This window comes from Eleutherodactylus coqui, chromosome 4 (assembly GCF_035609145.1).
Source record: "Eleutherodactylus coqui strain aEleCoq1 chromosome 4, aEleCoq1.hap1, whole genome shotgun sequence".
Classification (NCBI taxonomy): domain Eukaryota; kingdom Metazoa; phylum Chordata; class Amphibia; order Anura; family Eleutherodactylidae; genus Eleutherodactylus; species Eleutherodactylus coqui.
This window is the reverse complement of record NC_089840.1, coordinates 281,078,315-281,105,507: the sequence shown is the minus strand read 5'-3', so window position 1 is coordinate 281,105,507 and position 27,193 is coordinate 281,078,315. Positions and strand designations below refer to the sequence as shown.

The following is a 27,193-nucleotide window of genomic DNA, read 5'->3' as shown; positions in this document are numbered from 1 at the left end:
GGAGGTGCGGAAGGGAAGAGGGGGAAATGCCCGGTAATTGTATTATTATAGCGGATTTTGTATGATGTTACATTGTCTCGTCTTCTTCCCATTCAGGATCCTCGGCTGATATCTTCTATATCAGATAATTATCCTGATTGACCCGACAAGGATGGAGAGAAACCGGGACAAGATGGCGGAGAGTTTATTCACCCTCACGCTAGAGATACTCTTTCAGCTTACAGGAGAGGTGAGAGCAGGGGCGTACCTAAAGGCTCAGGGGCCCGGGTGCAAAAGTTCAGTTCAGGGCCTCCCCCACCCCCTGTACCCATGCCTAAATCCTGCACTACAGGTAAACTTGTTTGTAGCCCCTTGGGCCACTCTCTCACACTGCTCTTTACCGCTATTAGCACGGCGCCCCGAGCGTCATGCTAACCACCGTACAATGCTCCCATTGACCTTAATGGGGTTACTCAGACCTGAGCTTGAATGCAGTGTTCCTAATGTCGCGATTTTCGAGAGCTGTCTGTTCTATTTTTGTGTTTTTTAACGTACCTCCTCACGCATCACAATGGTGGGGTGCATTTAGAAGCGCTGTCAAATGTTGTACCATGCGTTCAAAAACTCCGCTAGAACTTGCAGTAAAAATGCCACAATTTAGAACTGCGTTTTCTGCATTGAAGGAGCAGTGCTTTGTGTCCAAAAACTGGTCAAACTGGTTTTAACCAGGTGAAAACCTATCTAGGAATGCCTTTATGTAAAGGGACAGGAAATGGCTGGTTGGAGAGAAACACAGGAAGTATTTCCTTCGGACAAGTCAAGAAAGAATAGAGCATGCTCAAGGGAAGCTCCTCCCTTATATAAACTTTTACCCGCCTAAATAAAAGGAGAACCTTGGCACACATGATTTAGACGTGTGCTCTTTTAAAGGGGTCTCCAGGCCTGTACATTATTCCTATCTAATATGGCACCCACAGTATATCGAATAGCGAAAATTGCGCTAACAAGAGAGATAGGTAGGTAGATGGAGAGCTAGATGAGAGAGGTAGGTAGATGGATAAATGACAGAGATAGGTAGGTAGATAGATGAGATGGGTAGGTAGATAGATGAGAGATAGATAGGTAGGTAGATGAGCGATCCTGGTAGATAGATGAGAGAGATAGATAGATGAGAGTGATAGGTCGTTAGATAGATGAGAGAGACAGATAGGTACATACCCCGGACCAGTTCTCTGTGTGAGGAGACAAGCAGGCACAGAGATGCTGTACACTGTGCAGGAGTGCAGGGGTATGACATCATCATCAGCTTTCTCTGTTCCGAGCCATGTTATGTGTGTGCCTGCCTGCCTCTCTCCTCCTCTTCTGCTCTTCTGTTGTCTGACTCGTAATAATCACGCGGCTGGCAGTACGACAAGCCGGTAATGCACTGTATGTGCATTTGTATATGGTGGAGGGTGGCCTCTGGGCCCCCTCTGTGCAGGCACCGCATCGCTATTGCGACCCCTGCGACCATGATCGGTATGTCAGTAGGTGAGAGATTCTGAGTATGACGTCACGTTCCATCATTCTTATCTATGTCAGTCTCTGGTCACATCTACGTCAGAGGACTTACTGCCGATTCAGTCTTTCTGCCACCTTCACATGAAGCATGATTACTACGGGCATTCCACAGTGGTAGCTTGCAGCTATTACGCAGTAAATACACAGGGGCCAAATCCACATCTAAGCCCGCCTGCACACAAAGAGGTGGATTTCTGTATGCGGTAGCCCACAGTGGAGTCTGACCCTGTGCCCGGCCGGCATCTGCTCGTACCTGTCTATTCTGTTCTTCATCTGTACTGTGGATGGTTCACACGGCTCACTGTCGGACACGCGCTGTACAGCTTTTTTTTCTCAATTTTTTCCCCCACACCGTCGCTAGGTGATGAATTGGAATCTGTGACCTGTCAGTGGCAGATGGACCGCAGGTCGAGCGGCTTCCATTAACTTAAATGGAAGCCATCCATGCAGACATCACATGAAAATGAAATGTGCTGCAATATTTCCTCCGCTCGTGGAAACCGCAATTTGCTTCCGTAAGTGTGCAGGAAAAAGCGTTTTTCCGTAGCATGCTATGGATGGTATTTGGTGCAGACATCGGCCATGGAGTCCTTAAAGGGGTTGTCCCGCGCCGAAACGGGTTTTTTTTTTTTCAATAGCCCCCCCGTTCAGCGCGAGACAAACCCGATGCAGGCATAAAAAAAACAAACCGTCCAGTACTTACCCGAATCCCCGCGCTCCGGCGACTTCTGACTTACCTTGTGAAGATGGCCGCCGAGATCTTCACCCTCGGTGGACCGCAGGTCTTCTGTGCGGTCATTGCCGATTCCAGCCTCCTGATTGGCTGGAATCGGCACGTGACGGGGCGGAGCTACGAGGAGCCGCTCTCCGGCACGAGCGGCCCCATTCAGAAAAGAAGAAGACCGGACTGCGCAAGCGCGTCTAATCGTTCGATTAGACGCTGAAGATTAGACGGCACCATGGAGACAGGGACGCTAGCAACGGAACAGGTAAGTGAATAACTTCTGTATGGCTCATAATTAATGCACGATGTATATTACAAAGTGCATTAATATGGCCATACAGAAGTGTATACCCCCACTTTGTTTCGCGGGACAACCCCTTTAACCCCTTGAGTGGCACGCCCGGAAGTTTTCAGCGACGAGCTCCACTGCTCATAGCAACATAGCCCGGAAGATTTCCGGGCTATGTATCACTATGGGAGCTGCAGAGCACAATGCCACAAGCTGTGGCAGTGTGCTCCGCCTGCACAGACCCACACAGAGCAGTGCAAGGGCTTTGAAAAACCAGCAGAAGATATTGCCGATATGCCGGCAATCTCCTGCACTGGTTTGTTTACAGGTTGCCATAGAGACCATCGGCTTGTCAGAAGCAAGCCGATGGTCTCTGTGGCAGGGAGAGCTGGTTGTTAGCTGTCAGAGGACAGCTAGGTACCAGCTCTTACAGCAGGGATCAGAGAAAACCTCCGATCTCTGCTGTGTTAACTCTTTACATGCTGCAGTCTATGTGACTGCAGCATGTAAAGGGCTGTCACTGCAGCATGTAAAGGGCTGTCACCATCGGACCCCCGGAATGTGATCAGGGGGTCCTGATGGGTCCCCTGTGGAAGTCCCCTAAAGGGACAAAAAAAATAAAAAAATAAAAATAAAAAAAAAAGTAAAAAAATTATTAAAAAAATAATAAAAACACTTCTCTCCCTTTACTTTGTAAAAAATCAAAAATACAATCACACATGTGGTATCCGTGCGTCGTAATGACCCAGAGAAGGAAGTTAATACATTATTTAACCCCTTAATGACATGGCCCCTTTTTTTCTTTTTTCCCCATTTCTTTTTTTCCTCCCCCTGTTTAAAAAATCACAACTTGTCCCGCAAAAAGTAAGCCCTCATATGGCCATGTCAATGGAAAAATGAAAACGTTATGGCTCTTGAGACGCAACTGCAAAATTAGTTGAAATTCAATCATTAGACCATTTTAAAAAACCTGCCCTGGTGGGCACGACAGGGTGGTAGGAAACCCGCCACTCAAGGGGTTAAGGCAAATCCGTTCGTGTGCAGGTGGCCTAAATGGCTCGTATTATGCTGCGGACTTACTTGCCAAACTTCTGTGGATTATATCCTTTGTTCTTCAGGGGTTCAAAATCCGCACATAAATCCGTAGTATAAATAGTCTCGCTGCGGATTTAGAATCTGCCGCAGTTCTCAAAGACTAAGTAGATTTGTTATAGAAAATACCAGCACGGCGTGAAAGACATTTTATAAATCTGCCCCGCATGGCTTGTACTGTAAATGCTGCAGCCAAGTGTGAAGACGGCCGGAATGCTGGAAACTATTGCAGCTGGTAAAATGCCGAACAACCAACAGAATAGAACTGTCAGGGTAATCAATCAGTACAGCATCAGTCAAAACCCACCCTAATGTCCCGTTGTCGACGGTAACGGAAAAACACCACACACAGGTCTGGTATGCTTCCCTGTAAGGGAGTAATGGCGAACACTTTACTGGCTTACACAGGGCTTTATACCCTCCTGTTGCTACACAAAGCATATAGCATCTCATTGGTCCAGATATATAGCATCACCATATATGTCCATAATACTGTCCATAGCAAAAGTTAATCAGACAGGCGGCTGTATCAATCACATGTTCCTTATTCATAGCAGACACTTCTCTTTTTCTCCTCAGTCCTTCGAGCAAGATGTTGCAAGTTCCTTAAACTGCCAAGCTAATCGCCGTTCTATTTTGTTCCTATGTGTAATTTTCCAAGACACAGTCTTCTCCACCTTGCAGAAGCCTTTGCCGTATGTGATATGATTTTTTAAGAATGCATATTACGTATTTTGAATATTAGGTTTTTTGTCACAAAGCATTGCATAGAATTTGCACGCAGGTCTAAAGATATAAAAACATATAGCAATATATACACGTGCCCTCACAGAACAACAGAACTGAGGAACACAGATGTGAAGAGCCGACATAACTGCCGGACCAGACTGGGAGGACTCTAGAAATGTCTGCAGGGATATTTATGGATGTGTCTCCCCATAAACAGGATTACACGGTAGTGAAGAAGACTTCTAGTGATGGCTGTCAGGCCCCGGTGTCTGATGGATGGGGAAGACCCCTGAGCCCAATCACAGGGCCTCCACCTCGCCCCCTGATACTTGAGGAGATCAATGAGCAGAAGATCCTAGAACTCACCAACAAGATGATTGAGCTGCTGACTGGAAAGGTGATGCTGCTGGGAATGCTGGGACATTATACAGTAACACTATGGCGGTATAACGTGTCTGGGTGATGATGGTATCACTGTGTTGTCAGGTTCCTATAAGGTGTCAGGACTTCACTGTCTATTTCTCCATGGAGGAGTGGGAGTATTTAGAAGGACACAAGGATCTGTACAAGGACATCATGATGGAGGACCACCAACCCCCCCCCTATCACCAGGTAATAGACAGGACTAAATCCACACGGCCTTTATTATTTGTATGTAGAGAATAAATTCAGTGGCTGTCTGTGTGTTTTCTGCAGGTAGATCCAGTAAGAGAGCAGCAGCAGAGAGATGTCCCCGGCCTCTTCTTCCACAGGATGACCAGGTAGATGGAGAGAAGGTCTCATGAAATCTTCCCTCTGGTCTGTAGGACGGCTGGGAAGATCTTGTGTTTAGTCTTATTATATGATTGATACTTGTCTAATGAGAAAGCTGGAGATTGCCGGATTACAGCCGACCGCAGACATTAGATCTCCACATCTTATCACTATTTTCTGGTTCTGGAGACTTCTGATTGGAATAAAGAAGCAACAGGTTGGAGTTATACAGGAGACCTGCAGCTATTTGGCCCAGATCACTACTGCTGTCATGTCATTCCGGCTCCTCATACTAAATAATGACCTTTTCTGGCCATATAAAACCTCCCATACGAATTCTCCAACTGTGTGATGACTTTTACAATATTTATTTCACAGCTGGTGAAACTGGAGGATGATCTGATCCCTATTGATGCTACACAGAAACATGTGAGGGAGTATCAGCCGTGTAAGGAGGAGATTCCTACAGATGACCCCCCAGGTGAGACTGCATGTAAAGAAGAGTCTGTGTTGTCGGGGTTTTCAGCTGTATATTCCCTTATTCAGCCAAAATCTATATATATAAAGGCAAAAGCCCTCACTGACTGACTGACTCGCCACTAGTTCTCTAACTTCCCGATGTCGGACAAATATGAAATTTGGCACAACGATTTTTTAGGTCCAAAATAGGAAAAGGAGTCATTACTCGATTATTCAATGTTAAGTGCAAAAAATAAGTTACCCCCTATGTTATATTACTTCCCGGAGTCGTACAAGCGTGAAATTTGGCATGAACATTCTTTGGGTTGTAAGTAGGAAAAGTCAAGGGGTGACAACTTGATTATTCAATTCTAAGTGCAAAAGTAAGTGACCTCATATGTAATGTAACTAATAACACACGTATGAACCGCACAAACATGAAATTTGCCACAACCATTCTTTATGTCTCAATGGGGAAAGTAAAGGGGTTGCAACTTCAATATTTAATTCTAAGCGTGAAAAACTGAAAAGCCGCCATACATTACACAGTTCTTTTCTCAGAAACCATAAAGCCTAGGGAAAGGATTTGTATACTGAGGAGAATATAACTGATCTCTGTGTGTATATACTCAGGAGAATCTACCTCACCTCTATGAGTATATACTGAAAGGCTATAAAGTACATAAGGAAGCGGCCATGCACTGCAGGGATGGAGCCTCTAAGGCTAAGAAGGGGCTGCAACCTCCCGTCTGGGGGTAAATTTGAATAAAAAGGGGCGTTACCTTTAAAAGTAAAATGTGAGGAGAGTGGTAGGGGTTGCACATTCTGCAGAGGGACATACAGTCTGAGGAGAATCTAACATTCCTATATGTGTATACATATTTTATTCCTTGGTTTTCAAGTAACTATGACTTCATTTTCCCTGCAAACAACATGTAAACACCTGTACTAAATTAACTCGGGTGAAGCCGGGTATATCAGCTAGTATATATATATATATATCTATATACAAAGATGAAAACACTCACTGACTGGCCATTAACTCTCTTACTTCCTGGTGTCGTACAAACATAAAATTTGGCATGACCATTCTTTAGGTCCTAAATAGGAAAACTAAAACATTGACATCTTGATTATTCAATGCTAAGTGAAAAAGTAAGTGACCCCCTATGTTATGTAACTTCCCAGTGTCGTACAAGTGTTAAATTTGCAACGACCATTCTTTAGGTCCTACATAGGAAAAGTAAAGGGATCACAACTTGAGTATTCAATTCTAAGCTTGAAAAAATCCGTGATACATAAAGCTTAAGGGGGTTGTCTCGCGAAATCAAGTGGGGTTATACACTTCTGTATGGCCATATTAATGCACTTTGTAATATACATCGTGCATTAAATATGAGCCATAGAGAAGTTATTCACTTACCTGCTCCGTTGCTAGCGTCCCCGTCGCCATGGTTCCGTCTAATTTCGGTGTCTTCTTGCTTTTTTAGACGCGCTTGCGCTGTGCGGTCTTCTCCCTTCGGCTCCGCTCGGCAGCATCGGTGTTTTGGCTCCACCCCCTTGTACGCGTCATCGCGTAGCTCCGCCCCGTCACGTGCTGATTCCAGCCAATCAGGACGCTGGAACCGACACACGTCATGGGGCGGAGCTACGCGATGACGCGTACAAGGGGGTGGAGCCAAAACGCCGATGCTGACGAGCGGAGCCGAAGGGAGAAGACCGCACAGCGCAAGCGCGTCTAAAAAAGCAAGAAGACTCCGAAATTAGACGGAACCATGGCGACGGGGAAGCTAGCAACGGAGCAGGTAAGTGAATAACTTCTGTATGGCTCATATTTAATGCACGATGTATATTACAAAGTGCATTAATATGGCCATACAGAAGTGTATAACCCCACTTGATTTCGCGAGACAACCCCTTTAAGGAAATGATTTGTATAATCTACCTCCCCTCTATGTGTATATACTGAGGAGAATCTACCTCACCTCTATGTGTATATACTGAGGAGAATCTACCTCACCTCTATGTGTATATACTGAGGAAAATATAACACTTCTCTGTGCATATACTGAAGAGAATCTAATGCTTCTCTGTGTATATACTAAGGAGATGCTATCACACCTCTCTGTGTATATACTGAGGAGAATCTACCTCACCTCTGGGTGTATATACTGAGGAGAATCTACCTCACCTCTGGGTGTATATACTGAGGAGAATCTACCTCACCTCTGGGTGTATATACTGAGGAGAATCTACCTCACCTCTGGGTGTATATACTGAGGAGAATCTACCTCACCTCTGGGTGTTGTAGTAATGCAGGTGGAAACACACCAGGCCACGGCCAAATGCTGAGCGTTTTGTCTTTATTTAGACTTGATGAACAAAACAAAAATTACTGCCATTCTCCAGATAACAGAAAGTTCATGGAAAGTCCTTTTAAATAAGCAGTCCAGCAGTAGTAACACCAAAAGTCTTTGTAAACTCCAATAGGGCAAAGTAAATCAAACCATCCCAGCAGCGTGGTGCAGTGTCTCCAGCTCAGCACTCTCTGTAAGCCTCTGCTGCTCACACAGGACACACCTCCCTCTTCAGATTGCAACCTGCGCCCATTTATGCACCTCACCTACTTGGGCCAGGTGAAACTGAGTACTGGAGTGAGAGACGGACCGGGTTTACCTCACAGATGCTAGTAGTCTCTGCGATATGTACCGTCCGTCCCACACTTTACCTCTCACTCTACTACATACCTCCCCCCCCCCTCTGCCCCAAGCCAGGGGGCTGGGCACCAACCATCAAACAATAAGCCCTTGAGAGGGCATCTGCATTACCATTGGTTTTTCCTGGCCTGTGTTCAACTTCAAAGTCAAACTCCTGTAAGGCCAGGAACCACCCTGTTACTCTGGCGTTGTTCCTCTTATGCTGTGAACCGTGGTAGGGAAACAGCATGGGACTTGGGACAGGCAGAGTAAGGGTTAAGTGTAGCGAACGCAGCAAGGGGGGGAGGAGCTAAAGCAGGAAGCGTAGAGGGAGGGGGAGCGGAAGAAGAAGAAGACCAGAAGACGGGAGACACGAGGAGAGGAAAGTTGGCAAGAGCAGAGAAGACGCCCACCCACCCTCCCGGAAGGTATGGGCAAAGGGAGGAGAAAGAATAGTGTTAGAAGGTAGTTGAGTTCTTATCTTTAATTTTTCCTTTTTTAGTTTTCTTTCCGGAAGTTGTCACAGCTAGTGGTTGGCCCGGAATTGTCCATACTGGTTAGGGATTATTGAGGAGGGTTTGCAAGCCAAAGGATCGTGGGCTTACGAACGTCCTCGGGGACGGTTTATGGACTGAAAAAGTTAAGTTTCATACAGCATGGATAGGTTTTTTGGAGAAAGTTCAGGATTAATGTTATTAACATATGTTATTTAATAAAGCTGTGGCCTACCCCACATTTGTTCAGCAAGAAGTAGTCGGAGTATGTTATTCATTAGGTAAGTGAGCTGTTAAAATAATAAGTTATTGTCCCCAGTCCTTTCCTCTTGCTCATCCACTTTAGGGGAGCATGATCTGAGACCAGCTTAAATTTCCTACCCAGTAGGTAATATCTCAGCGCGTCTAGTGCCCATTTTATTGCCAAGGCCTCTTTCTCCACTATTGCATAATTTTTCTCGCAGGGGGTAAGCTTCCGCCTTAAAAACATAACAGGATGTTCTTCCCCATTAACCTCCTGTGACATAACAGCTCCCAGACCCACATCAGATGCATCTGTATGGACTATAAATGCTTTCTTGAAGTCAGGCGCCACCAACACAGGCTGCTGACACAATGCACGTTTCAATTCTACAAATGCCTTTTCTGCTTCTGGTGACCATTGAGCCATTACCGACTTTCTCCCTTTCGTGAGTTCTTTTAACGGGGCTACCATAGAGGCAAAATCAGGGATGAAACATCGGCAATAGCCTACTATCCCCAGGAAGGCTCTCGCTTGTTTTTTTTGTCAGGGGTTGGGGCCAGTTCTGTATGGCCTCTACTTAATTGCACTGAGGTTTTACCAAACTCCTTCCGACTATGAAGCCGAGCTATTTAACTTCCTCCATGCCTAAGGCACATTTTTTTTTTTGGTTTATCGAGAAACCTGCTCTTCTGGGAGAGTCCAGTACTGCCTGAACTTTACTGAGGTGGCTCTCCCAATCCCGGCTAAATATTACGATGTCATCCAGGTAAGCTGCTGCGTATCATTTGTGGGGACCTAGCAATCTATCCATCGCCCTCTGAAACGTGGCAGGGGCATTTTTCAACCCAAAAGGCATTCTCCTATATTGGAAACAGCCGTCTGGAGTTGAAAAAGCTGTCTTCTCTTTAGCTTCCTTTGTGAGGGGAATTTCCAATACCCTTTCGTTAAATCTAGGGTGGTAATGTACCTAGCTGGGCCTAACCTCTCAATTAGTTCATTCACCCTGGGCATGGGGTAGGCATCCGACTTTGATATCAAATTGAGCTTCCGGTAATCATTACAGAACCGCCATTCCCCTGAGGGTTTAGGCACCAGCACTATTGGGCTTGACCATCCACCCTTAGACTGCTCGATTACCCCCAGTTCTAGCATTTTTTTTATTTCAGCAGACACTATCTCTCTAAGAGCCTCAGGAATTCAATACGGTTTTTGGCAAACTTTTACTTGGGGGTCTGTGAGAATCTCATGTTCAATGACCTTGGTGCGACCCGGCAGGTCAGTAAATAGGTCCTTATTGCGCTGCAGAAACTCTTTACATTGTTGTACCTGGGACTTTGACAATGCCTCAGCTATTGTCACATCATGGATGTCACTCGCTGACTCCATAACCAAACATGGTCTGTCCAGAGTCCCGCTGCTTCCTGGCTTTCAACAGGTTCACATGATATATTTGTAGAGGTTTTCTTTTCCCCGGCTGATGAACTTTATAGTTGACCTCACCCACTTTCTCTACGACCTCATAGGGCCCTTGCCACTTGGCCAGGAACTTGCTCTCTACCGTTGGGACAAGCACTAGTACCAGGCCCCCCGGGCTAAATTGCCTGACTTTTGTTGCTCTATTATACACACGGCCTTGGCTTTCCTGAGCCCTGAGGAGGTGCTCTCTCACCACGGGCATGACTTTAGACATTCTGTCTTGCATCTGGGCCACATGTTCCACCACACTTCAATGCAGAGTACCCTCGGCCTCCTACATTTCTTTGGCAATATCAAGTAATCCACGGTGTCGCGCATATAACAACTCAAACGGCGAGAAGCCTGTGGATGCTTGTGGGACTTCTCGGATGGAGAAGAGCAGGTAGGGAAGCAGACAGTGCTAGTCTTGTCCATCCTTCTCTACCACCCTTTTCAACATACTATTTAGGGTTTTATTGAATCTCTCTACCAACCCGTCGGTCTGGGGATGATAGACAGAGGTACGTAACTGCTTAATTTTCAGCAGTTTGCAGAGTTCCTGCATCACTTTGGACATAAATAGAGTCCCCTGGTCCGTTAGTATTTCTTTTGGTATACCCACTCTGGAAAATATATAAAACAATTCTTTTCCACTACTTTAGGAGGAAGTATTCCTCAGTGGAACTGCTTCTGGGTACCTGGTTGCGTAGTCAACTACTACCAAAATATACTGATGACCCCTTGCCAACTTTACCAAAGGCCCTACAAGGTCCATGGCAACCCGTTCAAATGGCACTTAAATTATTGGTAACGGGACCAACGGGCTCTTAAAATGTGGAGCAGGAGCGGTCACCTGGCAGGTGGGACAGGATTGGCAAAACTGCTATTTCCTTGTAGCAGCCTGGCCAGTAGAATCTCTGCAAGATGCGCTCCTGCGTTTTTTCAGCCCCCAAGTGGCCCCCTAATATGTGCCAAATGTAAGACTGTGTGTCTATAGGAATCAGGTACTAGAAGCTGCTCCACTACCTCATCTCTAATTTTGGCAACTCTGTACAACAACTCGTTTTTAACGGCGAAGTGAGGGAAGCTCTTTGCCGTCCCTGTACTCTGCGGTGCACCATTTATAACAGACACATTCTCAAACGCATATTTCAAAGTCTGGTCATTAATCTGGGCAGATCCAAAATTATCCGGTGCCAACTCAAAATCAATCATCTGAGGTTCTGACAGCTCCTCGTCCTCAGTTACCCCTGCAAAAGGCAACTCGTCATTAGGGACTCCACTGTCCTGGTTACCCTGCGGTAACAAATTAGTCCATAAGTTCCAGAAGAGGGGGAAGTCTCTCCCAAGGATAACCGGGTGGATGAAATTTTTCACCACCCCAACCTTGTGTGCACACACTCCAGAGTCAGTGTCTATGGATACCTGGGCAACTGGGTACCCTTTTGTGTCACCATGTATGCAAATAACCCCCAGTTTTTCCCCCTGGAGTAATACATGGGGAAAGGAGGCCCTGATCAGCGTGGTCAAGCTCCCTGAGTCGAGCAAGGCCGACACCTTGACCCCGTTCACTGTTACCTGGCACTTCTGGGGCTGTGGGTCCTTGGCCGGCGTCGCACTGCATACCGGATGTGCAAACCACGAACATCGCCGACCATATGTACAGTCCATGGGCTCTGTTTTCACTGGACAGTGGGCTACAATATGCCCTGGCTCCTGGCACTCCCAGCACCGCAGCGGGGTGACTTGGCTCCTCCTGACGAGCATCGCTCGCCGCGGATTCTGTGGCTTCTCCTCCATGCTGACCCGGGATTCCTTCCTCCGGGCATTCAACCCCGGGTTGACACCACGAGATCCAGCTCTTGCAGTGGGAAGCGCCTCCTCCGCTGTGAGATATCTCTCTACAAGGCCCACCAATTCATCTGCATTCGTGAGATCTCCTTGGACAACCCAACGCTGCATGGGCCTAGACAGGGACTGCACAAATCAGTCCATCACCACCTTTTTGACAATCTGGGCAGGTGATGAGGTCTCTGGCTGTAGCCATTTTTGAGCCAGATGAACAGGTCAAACATTTGAGACCGGGGTGGCTTCTCCGGAGAATACTTCCAAGTATGCACCCGCTGTGCTCTGAGTGCCGTGCTGACTGCCAGGCGAGCAAGGATTTCGGCTTTTAACTTGGCGTATTCTCGGGCATCCTGCTGCGCCAAATCATAATACGCCTTCTGGGGTTCTCCAATTAAGTACGAGGCTAACACCTCCATCCACCGCTCTTGAGGCAATTGCGCCCTCTCTGCCACCCGCTCAAAAATGGCGAGGAAGGCCTCCACATCATCTTGTGGCATCATTTTTTGTAATGCCCCTCTTACTATTTTTAAAGCGTCCATCTGGGCCTGTTGCCTGAGGGATCTACAGTCTCTTTAGTCCCATTGGCCTCAGCATGGCCATTTGCTTTACCATGAGATGGTTTGTCTCCTGTTGCATTTGTTGCTGTTGCACACTCACTTGCACCAGCTGCTTCACCAACTCCTCCATATTTGTTGTGGCAGCATGCATTCTTATTGCTGCTTTCACCCAGGACATGTACCCGTGGGTCTTTTACTGCCAGCGCATCCTCCACCAATTGTAGCAATGCAGGGGGAAACACACCAGGCCACGACCAAATGCTGAGCGTCTTGTCTTTATTCAGACTTGATGAGCAAAACAAAAAGTACTGGCATTCTCCAGATAACAGAAAGTTCAAGGAAAGTCCTTTTATATAAGCAGTCCAGCAATAGTAACACCAAAAGTCTTTGTAAACTCCAATAGGGCAAAGTAAAGCAAACCTTCCCAGCAGCGTGGTGCAGTGTGTCCAGCTCAGCACTCTCTGTAAGCCTCTGCTGCTCACACAGGGCACACCTCCCTCTTCAGACTGCAACCTGCGCCCATTTATGCATCTCACCTACTTGGGCCAGGTGGAACTGAGTACTGGAGTGAGAGACGGACCGGGTTTACCTCACAGATGCTAGTAGTCTCTGCGATATGTACCGTCCGTCCCACACTTTACCTCTCACTCTACTACAGTGTATATACTGAGGAGAACCTACCTCACCTCTGGGTGTATATACTGAGGAGAATCTAGCTCACCTCTGGGTGTATATACTGAGGAGAACCTACCTCACCTCTGTGTGTATATACTGAGGAGAATCTACCTCACCTCTGTGTGTATATACTGGGGAGAATCTACCTCACCTCTATGTGTATACATATTTTATTCCTCTATTCCTCTGAAGTAACCACAGCTTCATAAAATGTTCCACGCAAACAACAGATAAACACTTGTACCAAATTTACTTGCCCGAAGCCTGGTATATCAGATGTGGATGATCTCCATCCTTTGCAGACTCCATCATGTCTGTTACATGTGCTCCTTGTGAAGCTGCTCTTGTCTGTGCAGAGAACAGGGTGCCAATGGTGGACTTGCCAATTCTGGTGTCTCTGGCAAATGCTATTCAAGCTACATGGTGCTGGGATGTGAGCTCAGCTTCCATTACAGGATGTTGGGCCCTCATGGTTCCCGCGGAGTCTGTTTCTAACAATTTGGTCAGTAGTGACCTGATGACAGCGAAGTCGAGAGGCGACTACTCCCTGCTAATCCTCCTTGACCTGTTGCAGCATTTGACACTGTTGACCACAAAGTCCTCCTTAACATGCTTTACTCTATCAGCCCTCCTTACTGGCCCTATTTCCTTTCCACCTCCTCTCGCTGTTGGGGTGCCCCAGGGCTCAGACCTTGGTCCCCTACTCTTCTCTAAAGTCCCAATTGGACAAACTATCCGCAAACTCGGCCTCTAATTCCAGATCTACGCTGAGGACACCCAGCTATATGCCTCTTCCTGTGACATCTCAAAACCATTCCTCCAAAATCCCACAGACTGTCTGTCTGACGTGTCTAACACCATGTCCTTTCTGTTTCTCAAACAAAGCCTTTCCAATACTGATCACCTCGTGTTTCCACCCTCTGCTTACCGATCTCCCTCCAATATCTTCATATCGGTATCTGGCACCACTCCCAGACAGCACGCCCACTTCTTGGGTGTCATACCAGACTCTGACCTCTTCTTCAACCCTCACATCCAATCTTTGTCCCAAAAATGCCACCTGCTCCTCATAAATATTGCTCAAATCTGTCTATTCCTCACCATGGACATGCTAAAGACACTTGTTGCCGCCCTCATCCATTCCCGACTTGACTACTGCTACTTGCTGCTTAACGGCCTTTCCTCACCAGACTCTCCCTTCTTCAATCCATATAAGACACACCAGCTAGGCTCATTTTTCTATCCAGCCATTTCTCCGATGCCTCTGAACTATGCCAGTCATTGCATTGGCTGCCCATCCACTGCAGAACTAAATTTAGACTCCTCAGCCTCACCCATGGCACAGCACATCGCTGCCCTTCTGTCCATTTATCACCCAGCCCATATACTCCGATCCGCTAACACATGCAGACTAAACTCCCCACTAATACAAACCTTACATGCTCGCCTCCAGGACTTCACCAGAGCAGCACCCATCCTCTGGAAAGCTCTACTCCAAGGCATCTGGACAATCCACAATGCACAAAATTTCAGACTCGCCTTAAAAACGCACCTCTTCAGGGAGGCATACTAAATCTCCTGACCTAGTTCCCCTGCCCCTCCCTACAGCTCCCCACACCTTCCACCCTGCATATGACCTCTACCCCGGCACCTCCCTACCGATCCACCCGTTTTCTTCCTAATAACTGATTTACTCATGTAATTCCTGTACTGCCTATATCGCCTCCACCTCGTTTGTTTCAAATTGATTGTAGAAAAACATGTAATTTGTTGTATTGTCTGTTTTCTCCTGTGCTTGAAAGCGCTGCAGAACACGTTGGCGCTATACAAATAAAGATTATTATTTTATAGTCTGCTGGGGTCATTCTGTAGGGTTCTGGCACTACTTCTCCTGTTCCTCCTTGCACAAAGGAGCAGATCCCAGTCCTGATGCTGTGGATAGTGAGTTCAGGACAGTCCTTTGCCGTGTGCCTGCAGGCTGCAATGCCCTTCACAGTTAAGATTAAAACATGTAAACTTTATTAACGTGTTAAAATAAGAGACACTAGTGGGCGACAAACATAAATAAATTTCCAAAAATCCCTCGGGATAGGAATTGATGCAAAGAGTGTAATGACACAAAACCACGTTTTGCTATTGAAGCTAAGGTTGTATGTGTGTATTTTCACTCAATGATAGTTCTAAAAACTATGCTTCTGAACAAAGAGGCAGTCCATCACTTGAATATTAGCCAATAGAACTCTGTCGTTCTTAAAGTTCAGTATAAAAGTAGTTACTTCTATACGTTCTGGAGAGCGATCTAATGGTACATGGACCAGAAGATAGTATTAACTCCGCTGATGTGAACTATTACACAATCAATTGTATTGGATGCGATGTTGCCCCAATTTATTAGTGTAAGAATTCTAAAGAGAAATACAGTAACTACTTGATGTAGGGTGCAGAGGCTCCATTCAGATGGACTACAGCAATTTGTAAGGTAAGTAAAGAAGTTTCCTCAATAGAGTGAAAACTCTTATGGAGATTATACTCAATTATAGCGCACTCCTGTGTGCTTGATATGGAGGTGTTTTATATATAACTATTGTGACTCGACGCGTTTCTCCGCAAGATGATAGCGGTTCATCAGGAGTATTGAGTTTGTGATGAACTGGTTCGTTAGTTCATTAAGAGTATAACGTATGTGCTGAAGTGGTTCGTTGAAAAACTGAGCTCAACCATTTGTAAGTGGGATATATACAGAGACCGGTCTGTTCTAAAAAATATATATCCTATGTCAGTATATGTGTCCTAGGGCTACAGTATGTCAGCTTTGAAATAGGTATGCCAACGTGCATTAGCCCGGACCAGATTCCAATTCTTTGAGTACTTGATCACGTATTTGCTACTAGCTATGATCACAAAAGTGAAGTGAGGAGAAAAGCCTCTAAAGTAGACTTTGTCTATAAGATATTTAGACAGAGCCCGTATTTCGGTTAGAGTCTTAAGATTAGTATGTAGCCAATCAAGCCTCAAGGTGAGTAAAATGTATGAGCCAGAAGGAAAGTTAAAGCCCGAGAAGCCAATGCGATGAACATGGATTGCTGACAAAAAGCATTCCAAATGGCTAGGGCTTTTCAACACTGTGCTCCACAGGTGGGAGTGCAGTGCTCACAGCTCAAGGTAGATGTTAAAGGATCTTCAATGAACACTGACAAACCACTGGGAGCGTACCAAACGAACCAAACTTAAATATGCTCAATTTAGCTTATGTATTGACCCAGGACATAGAGATAAATGGTCCATAAGGGTTGTTTTGTAGCTTAATGTATGAGCACAAGAAACATAATAAAAAAGGAGCAGCGCCTCCGGCCTTGATGGTAGGACGGGGCATACTGACAGAGGCTAACCAGCCTGTCTTAAATAGTATCTCTAATCCCTCCCTGTCAGAGGGGAGTGTTCCTCTGTTAGCCAATCAACATTCATACCGATCAGTCCTATTTGCAAAAGACTTTAAACATGCATTCACATATATTTTGTTATATGGAGTATAACAATAATATGTGGGACACACTTTAGTGAACTTCGTGTGGCGCAGAGTGTAAGCTCTCGCCCATGGCCTGAAGGTTGCAAGTTCGGGTAATAAGTCTTTCGGGTATTTACTAGAGATGAGCGAACGTACTCGGATAAGCACTACTCGTCCGAGTAATTTGCTTTATCCGAGTATCTCGCCGCTCGTCCTGAAAGATTCGGGGCGCTCCGCTGCTGACAGGTGAGTCGCAGCGGGGAGCAGGGGAGAGCGGGCGGGAGAGAAGGAGAGAAAGTTCTCCCCGCTCTCCCCTGCAGCTCCCCGCTCCTCAGCGCGTCCCGAATCTGGCCTTTTTGGTATGCCTCTTTTCAAATTCCAGGGATGAAAGCTACCCCTATAACGGAGATTAGTTTCCCCGTTTGCCCACTTACTAGGTCTCACACATAGAATTATTCCCTATGTTGCATTTGAGCTGCCCTCAACCAAGATGGCCCAGACGCCTTCAAGCCACTGCCCCACTCCACCAAGGATGCGTAGCCAGCATTACATCGCTCTGAGGAACTCTGACTACCTGACTCACGCGGGGATCAAACTTGCAACCTTCAGGCCATGGGTGAGAGCTTACACTCTGCGCCACACGAAGTTCACTAAAGTGTGTCCCACATATTATTGTTATACTCCATATAACAAAATATATGTGAATGCATGTTTAAAGTCTTTTGCAAATAGGACTGATCGGTATGAATGTTGATTGGCTAACAGAGGAACACTCCCCTCTGACAGGGAGGGATTAGAGATACTATTTAAGACAGGCTGGTTAGCCTCTGTCAGTATGCCCCGTCCTACCATCAAGGCCGGAGGCGCTGCTCCTTTTTTACTATGTTTCTTGTGCTCATACATTAAGCTACAAAACAACCCTTATGGACCATTTATCTCTATGTCCTGGGTCAATACAAAAGCTAAATTGAGCATATTTAAGTTTGGTTCGTTTGGTGCGCTCCCAGTGGTTTGTCAGTGTTCATTGAAGATCCTTTAACATCTACCTTGAGCTGTGAGCACTGCACTCCCACCTGTGGAGCACAGTGTTGAAAAGCCCTAGCCATTTGGAATGCTTTTTGTCAGCAATCCATGTTCATCGCATTGGCTTCTCGGGCTTTAACTTTCCTTCTGGCTCATACATTTTACTCACCTTGAGGCTTGATTGGCTGCATACTAATCTTAAGACTCTAACCGAAATACGGGCTCTGTCTAAATATCTTATAGACAAAGTCTACTTTAGAGGCTTTTCTCCTCACTTCACTTTTGTGATCATAGCTAGTAGCAAATACGTGATCAAGTACTCAAAGAATTGGAATCTGGTCCGGGCTAATGCATGTTGGCATACCTATTTCAAAGCTGACATACTCTAGCCCTAGGACACATATACTGACATAGGATATATATTTTTTAGAACAGACCGGTCTCTGTATATATCCCACTTACAAATGGTTGAGCTCAGTTTTTCAACGAACCACTTCAGCACATACGTTATACTCTTAATGAACTAACGAACCAGTTCATCACAAACTCAATACTCCTGATGAACCGCTATCATCTTGCGGAGAAACGCGTCGAGTCACAATAGTTATATATAAAACACCTCCATATCAAGCACACAGGAGTGCGCTATAATTGAGTATAATCTCCATAAGAGTTTTCACCCTATTGAGGAAACTTCTTTACTTACCTTACGGATTGTTGTAGTCCATCTGAATGGAGCCTCTGCACCCTACATCAAGTAGTTACTGTATTTCTCTTTAGAATTCTTACACTAATAAATTGGGGCAACATCGCATCCAATACAATTGATTGTGTAATAGTTCACATCAGCGGAGTTAATACTATCTTCTGGTCCATGTACCATTAGATCGCTCTCCAGAACATATAGAAGTAACTACTTTTATACTGAACTTTAAGAACGACAGAGTTCTATTGGCTAATATTCAAGTGATGGACTGCCTCTTTGTTCAGAAGCATAGTTTTTAGAACTATCATTGAGTGAAAATACACACATCCAACCTTAGCTTCAATAGCAAAACGTGGTTTTGTGTCATTACACTCTTTGCATCAATTCCTATCCCGAGGGATTTTTGGAAATTTATTTATGTTTGTCGCCCACTAGTGTCTCTTATTTTAACACGTTAATAAAGTTTACATGTTTTAATCCTAACTGTGAAGGGCATTTCTATAGCAAAGATATTTTGGGATTTCTCTGCCTCTGTGAATAATGCAGGCTGCAATGAGCACAAATCAGTCAGCAGTTCTGTAATAATCGTGGAATATACAGCAATAAGCTATACAAGCAGTTATGTTATTTCCCCTTAATGTTTTGGTAGAGCCACAGGCGCCGTGTAAGGAGAAGCCATCCTCATTCTGCATTCAGCTGCTCCTTCCATCTGCCCCCAGCTGATACCCCATGCACTATGTCAGGGGCAACATCCAATCACTCTATCAGACCTGGACCCCCGTCCCCAGTGCTGTCTCCGCACATGTGCAAGTACTATTATCATGTCCCTCTCCTCTGCTGCTGGAACCAGAAGGACTGGGCATGCTCAGTAGGAACTTCCCACATCTTGGTATAAGTAACAGTCAGCTGGGTTAGTGAATGGCTACAAACATATCTGTGCCCACTGATAATGGCGGTGCCGGGCTTGTAAAGGCGTCTTTATTCCCCGATCAGCAGCACATGATCAGCAGACTGTAGTTGCAGCGCAGTACAGGGCAGTTTACAGCAGGGGGCGTCAGCAGCTCTTATCCACAGCTCGTTTGGCTCCTGCGCTCTGTAATCTTACAAGCTGTATGAGCGCCCCCTGGAGGTAGGAAATTACCATCACCGTATTGGAGGAAATCAGCGCAGAACACGTCCTACAATGTGGAAGTAAAAAAGTAAGTTTATTGGGTGAAGTAATTGTCCCATTAGGATGTTATCAGTAGACTAGGCGCTCCACAAATTATTGTACCTGCAGTTAATGGGAAAACCCCTTTAACTATTTAATATTTTTACATATCTGAGCTTGAATAACTACGACAAAAAATATCTCCCGTTTTGGTGGAATAAATGTGCTAAGGATGGACGTCGCCCCTCGCTTGTTGTACTTATTCCAGACTCGGCCTATTCAGCCCCCCGTGAATTTTTTTAAATGCCTACAATCTGCTTTTACACATCAGCTACCAAACCCTCTCAAAACCTAAACCCACAGGAGGGGCGGGGCTTTCTGGCCTTAAGCCTCTATCCTTCTTAGATCGTTCGGCTGGCACTTCCACAGGAAGTCTAAACAATGGATTAAGCTAGAAATGGATATTGTTGGAACTTCTCTAAAAACGCTGCCTTGGATTTTTCCCTCAGCCAGACCCCACAACAATGTTAAATTTTCCCTCTTTGCCCCCGTTCTTGCAATGTCCCGGCGGAGGGCCAGCCAGCTGCTGGTGAGACCACAGGCATATACAGCATGGCGGTCATGGTGGTGGTGGTGGGGGGTGGGGTTACAACTTTTCCAGTTTGTTTGTAAATGTATTTTTTCTCCATCGGTACAAAGACACCTAATATTTCTTTGGTCAGTGGTGTTACGTGAAATTGTTTTTTGCTATTAATATTCATACGGTGATTGTTCACTCAAGTCTGTAATGCGTTTATTGTTCAGCCCACATATTTCAGGCCGCATGGACACTCAAGGAGGTAAGTAATACAGACTGATCCATAGTTTAAAAGATATTGTAGAATATAACTCTTATTCACATCTTGTATAAATATCTCCTTCCTGCTGTGGCAAATATTCTGGCAGCATTTACAATTTTCTATGCCACATCCAAAAGCGTCGTATATGCCCCTCACTCCCCCCCTCCACACACACATGGATGTACCTGGAATATGAGTTAAGATCTTCCATTTGGGTTGATGAGAGGGTGCCAGTATATTTTTCAGTTTTATTTCTTCGAGTACCACTTGAGGTCGACTGGGGATATTGTCAGATAGAAAGGGGTCACCTTGTAGGATCCCCCAATGTTTCGATAGGATGTTCCTCAGGTGGGGAGGTTGACTATTAATGTGGTTTCAGAACAATGTTTTGGAGTTCTGCTCCTTGGTTTTCCCAGGTTTCTGTTGTGGATTCTCTAACTGGTCTTGTTGTTGCGCTCTTAGCATCGCTGAACTCACCAGCACCCCTGGGTGCCCCTTCTCTTTAAAACACTTCTTTTATACATTAGATTGTTTATTAACCCCTTAGTGACGGAGCCAGATTTTGGAAATCTGACATGTCGTTCAACATAGCATAACTCAGTGAAGGTTTTGCATATCCAAGTGATTCTGACATTGTTTTTTCGCCACATGTTGTACTTCATTTACGTTGCAAAAATAGACCGATTTAATTCGTGTATGTTTATTAAAAGTACCAATACTGGGGGAAAAAAATTTTTTAATTATCAGTTTTTCACATTTTCAACTGTAATATGTGCAAACATACTGTACAAATTTTTGATAGGATATATATTTCCATCTGTTTACTTTATTCTGAATGCACATTTGAAAAACTTGTTTGTTTTTTTTAACCATTTAGATGACGTACAAATTTAACATTAATTTTCAGCATTTTGAGGAACATTTTGTTTTCTTACAGCAAGCCAAGTTTGTAAAGGCTCAGGTGTCACAATGATAGATACCCTCCTAAATGACCCCATTTTAAAAACTACACCCCTTAATGTATCCACTAATGTATTCGTGTGTATTTTGACCCCACAGTTTTTTTTCAGAAATTAATTAAATTTAGAGAAGAAAAAATAAAATTTAATATTTTTGCAAATATGTCATTTTTCCTATAGTGCACATGAAAATGATTGATACCCCAAATGGATCCCCGTGTTTCTCCCGTCTTCAGAAATATACTCATTGTGGCCCTAGTCTTATATCTGGATGCACAACGGGGCCCAAAATGGAAGGAGTAGTCAGTGTCTTTCAGAACATAAATTTAGCTTGAAGGCGTTTTAGGCCCCATAGCACTTTTGTAGAGCTCTTGAGCGGCCAAAACCATATAGAACCCCCACAAATGACCCCATTTTAAAAACGAGACCCCTTAACAAATTTTTCTAGGGGTGTACTGCCCATTTTGGCCGCACAGCTTTTGATTGAATTCAAGCAAAGCAAAAGGAAAAAATTGTGATTTTCATTTTTTTGGCAATTCTGTCAGTTTAAAAACAACTTTTTTGTACAGCACACACATGAATGAAGACTTGCACCCCAAAATGGATACCCCTGTTTCTCCCGTGTTCAGAAATATACCCATTGTGGCCCTAATCTACTTAAAGGAAACATTGCTAGGCCTATAATGGAAGGAGCACCCATTGGATTTCCGGGTACAACGGAATAAATTCCAGGTCCCATTGCCCACTTGTAGAGTCATTGAGCGGCCAAAAGGATAGAGAACCCCCACAAATGACCTCATTTGGAAAACTAGACCCCTTAACGAATTCATCTAGGGGTGTACTGTGTATTTTGACCCCACAGTATTTGAATGAATCTAAGCAAAGCAGAAGGAAAAAATTACAATTTTCATTTTTTTGGCAATTTTGTCGATTTAAAAACTGGGGTTTTTTTGTACAATGTACATAGGAATGAAGACTTTAACCCCAAAATGGATCCCCCCATTTGTCCTGTGTTCAGAAACATACCCGTTGTGGCCCTAATCTACTTACAGGACACATGGCAAGGCCTGTAATGGAAGGAACACCCGTTGGATTGCAGGGCACAACTGAATAAATTCCAGGCCCCACTGCTCACTTGTACAGAATAAAAATTGACACGTTAAAAAATTCCCCCCCGTCCGCGCCCTTTTCGGCGTGCCCCAAATCTTAGATAAAAGTAGTAATTTGAACTGTGTGGTATTTCCGAAGACAGGGGTAATTACGGGGGCTGGTTGGGATGGGTATCCATTGGATAGCGCCGATTTCATTGCCGGGGGGACTGCCCGCAGCCCAAGATGACAGCTCCATGCTGTCGGCTACCTGCGGGCACCGACAACATGAAGCTGACACGTCCTCAGCTAAGAGGGTATTAATCCTAAGAGGACGCATGTTTCTACGTCCTCTAGGATTAAAGCCCACTTCGTGAGGACGTAGAAACCCGATGGGGCCGTCACTAATGGGTTACATTTTGGAGATTTGTGTGTAAAAAATAAAAGTATGGGGGTTCTGGAGAAATAATATAAAATGTGGCACTCGTTTGTTATTAAGTATACTTAATCTGTATAAAGAGCATGTGCAAGACGAGCATGCGCACAAAATTGCGTCTAGAAATTTACCTCTGCTTCCGGTTAAGCGTGTACCAGGATATAGCTCAGCAGCTACTTTCTTCTGGATGCACGCACGTACACACTTCCGGTCGCCCCAGTTCTAAGAAGTACCTGATACTTTTATCATGTCTCTGTGTCATATGCTCATGGAAGGTGTCAGATTAGTCAGTAAGCCCTCCGACTCGCGTTGCATCTCCTGTATTGTATTTATTGTCCTACGCTAATGGAATAAACACCAGAAGGTACCGACTCTCCAAAAGAAACCTGGAGGAACGGGTGATAACTTAGAGGCTAACCTGGATTCTTGAGGAGATTCGCTAATGTCTGCAAACCCCTTATTCAAGTAACTAAAACCTCATACATAAAAGAGCACAGGGTTTTTGTAACTTGTTTTTTTCACAATTTGTATGAATATTCTATATAGAAATTTTTATAAAATATTGATATAATTGTAATGTTAAAATCTGTTTTATTCTTGGCAGATGATGACATCAGGAGCTTAGAGGAACATCTGATATCTTCAGGTTTTACAGTGGAAGAGGATGGTAACATACAAGATACACACAAAGAGCCTGCCATTATCCCAGATGTACCCTCAGCCCTTCCCAGCAAACATCTGTCATCTGATCCTTTTATAGAGGTTCCATCTTCTAATTCATCACAGACTAGCAAGCAACATAACATTTACAGAAGAGATGTTAAAGAAGAAACAGTTGTCACAGGGAAGAAGTCATATTCATGTTCACAATGTAGCAAATGCTATACCCAAAAATCATATCTTGTTAGACATCAGAGAATTCACACAGGAGAGAAGTCATTTTCATGTTCAGAATGTGGGAAATGTTTTGCTCAGAAATCATCCCTTGCTGAACATCAGAAAATTCACACTGGTGAGAAGCCATTTTCATGTTCAGAATGTGGGAAATGTTTTACCCAGAAAACAGGTCTTGTTTATCATCAGAGAATTCACACTGGTGAGAAGCCATTTTCATGTTCAGAATGTGGGAAATGTTTTACCCAGAAAACAGGTCTTGTTTATCATCAGAGAATTCACACAGGAGAGAAGTCATTTTCATGTTCAGAATGTGGGAAATGTTTTACCACAAAATCAGGTCTTGTTTATCATCAGAGAATTCACACAGGAGAGAAGCCATTTTCATGTTCTAGATGTGGGAAATGTTTTACCACAAAATCACATCTTGTTAATCATCAGAGAATTCACACAGGAGGGAAACCATTTTCATGTTCTAAATGTGGGAAATGTTTTACCACAAAATCACATCTTGTTAATCATCAGAGAATTCACACAGGAGAGAAGCCTTTTTCATGTTCTAAATGTGGGAAATGCTTTACCACAAAATCAGGTCTTGTTTATCATCAGAGTACTCACACAGCGGAGAGTCCATTTTCATGTTCTAAATGTGGAAAATGTTTTCTGTGGAAAACACTTCTTGTGCCACATCAGAGAATTCACATGGGGGACAAGCCATTTTCATGTACTGAATGTGAGAAATACCCATAAAGGGGATCTTGTAAACATATTGGAGAACTCAATATTTTTAAGACAAATCAGATCTTGTTAACTATAAGAGAACTCACACAGGGGAAAACCGGCATTTATGTTCAGATTGTTGGAAATATTTTAGCTATACATCTTGTTAGACGTTGGAGAATTCACACATGGCAGCAGCCATTTTTGACTATGGAAAACTTACACAGCGGAGAATCCATATTAATATTTTTGAATCTGCTTGTCTTCTTGAGTTATCGTGATTGAAAACCTCGTCTGCCTCACGTGAACTTCTGTTACCGACCATCAAGATGATCTCAGTTGTATACTAGATTTATTAATATCATGACAATTGAAAAGTCATACAATTAGTGGTTTCCATATTATATAATTCAATAAACCTTTATTAACAATCAGCATATCATCCCTAACTCAAAAGTGGTTGCAGGTATTGAAAATCAATTTCTGATGGAATTCTGCCCTTTAATCATCCATCCCATGATCCTCTTTCCATTGAAGTCTTTTGAACCTAATGTATAAGAACCCACTCGCATATGTTTTCTTCTGTCCTTATCCTGGCCGGCGCCTATTACTCCCTATCTACTGAGCCAGACTATTTGGTTTCTCTTTGTTTTTTCCTGGATTTCAGATTTGTAGCTGAATTTAGTTGAGCTTTAAAGGGATTGTCCAGTTGTCAACTATTGATGGCTCATTCTCAAGATCAGTCATGAATAATAGATCTGTGGAGTCTATCACTGGGGCCCCTAGTGATCAGCTGTTCTCTGGGCCAGTGTGCTCAAGCACAGTCTCATAATTGGAATCGCAAAGCCTAAGAGTGAACCTGTAAACTCACTCTTCCCGCCTGATTCAATATCCGCTTTTTTTTTTTAATTGCCAGGGTTTTATCACCCAGGCTGTTTTAGAGGTATTCGCCTTTTTACTTAGAGCAATTTCCTCTAGGGCTATGATTAAAGCACTGCTTGCATTGCACAAAGTAGACTTTCTGACTGTAGGTGTTGCCTTTATCAGCTTTTTAAGAGGCCCCAATTGCAGTGTAATCCCTCAGACATCTTGTCAGCACAATGTGCAGAGTTTACAATAGTTAGTAGGATGATTAACTCACTTCTTAGAGGCAGTTTTCTTTTGAATGTACACCGCCGCTAAAGCTGGTGGAAACCACCCCGTGCTTAAGAGGAGTTCCTCTGTTGTGTCTTCTCTTAAATCTACTACCAAATTCCTGTGTGGCATACTCAAAAGCTTCTAAGAAGAACCATGTCTTCCTGGGTACGTCTGTCTTGTTAGTGTGACAATTTGCAGCTGATCGCCGGGATTATTAAAAAGGTTTTTAAATTTATCGGTCTACTTTTTTTACCCTGATTAAATATGTTCTGTACCAGATAGAGAATGCTTAGATTTCTGCGATGCACATACTTGGTAAATGCCTTTCCTATTTCCCAATTTTCACTAGCGCTCTGTCATATAAAGAGATTGAGAAAGTGTCCCCCCAGCTGTCCAGTATCAATCAGTTGTCGTTCAGGACAATAGAAAAGTTGAGCTGACAACCTTTGCCCCTTGAATCTACTCTAATGATAGATAGATAGTTAGATACTAGATAGATGGATAAAGATATGAGATGGGTAAATTATAATGTTCTAATCCCCCCTTCCTCTTGTGTAATTGGCAAGCCTTTGATATACAAGAGGACAGGAAATCCTTTGTCCTAATGTCAATACAAGTGGCCTTTTGACAGGTAGATGCTGATTTGCTCTCCCCAGGCTGGTGGTTGTTGCCTTTAGAGAGATAATTGTATTACCTCCCCATACCTCACCCCAAGCTCAGGAATTCCCCTCAAACTACGTAAATCCATACCTGGTTATGATTTCTGCCTCATGCTTGATATTCATGCATAGATAAAATCATGACAAGAAATATGGCAGTATATCTTCATGATTAGAGACCCTCCCACCGAGATATGACTGATACTAGGGAATTACAATTTTTGAGTTCCTACAAATCCAACCCTCCCTTCTCTGTATGACCTCAGAGGGGTGGGGAGAAGGTGTGTATTGGGGGACCCCACAGTTCTAACCGGTCAATCCATGGAGCTATACTTCGGTATATGGGCGTCCCTCTGTTCTGGATCCCTTTGGGCCGTGTATCCCAAAATCTGGTAACTTTCTTTTATTTTATTCCTGTTTATTTCTAAAATACTGCTGAGTGTTTATTGCCTGTATGTCCTTATTCTCCCCATGTAACAACCTTTTTGCATATCTTTATACATACTATATATTTTGGCACTAC

At 44.2% G+C, this 27,193-nt stretch overlaps 1 protein-coding gene across 1 annotated transcript; it reads left to right on the top strand.

The window, feature by feature from the left end:
• The first annotated feature begins 151 nt into the window (after positions 1-151).
• On the top strand, positions 152-26,246 carry LOC136626730 (gastrula zinc finger protein XlCGF57.1-like). The gene is made up of 6 exons (XM_066601737.1): positions 152-229; positions 4,224-4,339; positions 4,852-4,985; positions 5,070-5,134; positions 5,505-5,607; positions 23,865-26,246. Exons 1-6 carry the CDS (start codon positions 152-154, stop codon positions 24,902-24,904), a joined length of 1,536 nt encoding a protein of 511 aa, XP_066457834.1. The 3' UTR covers positions 24,905-26,246.
• Positions 26,247-27,193: the final 947 nt, after the last annotated feature.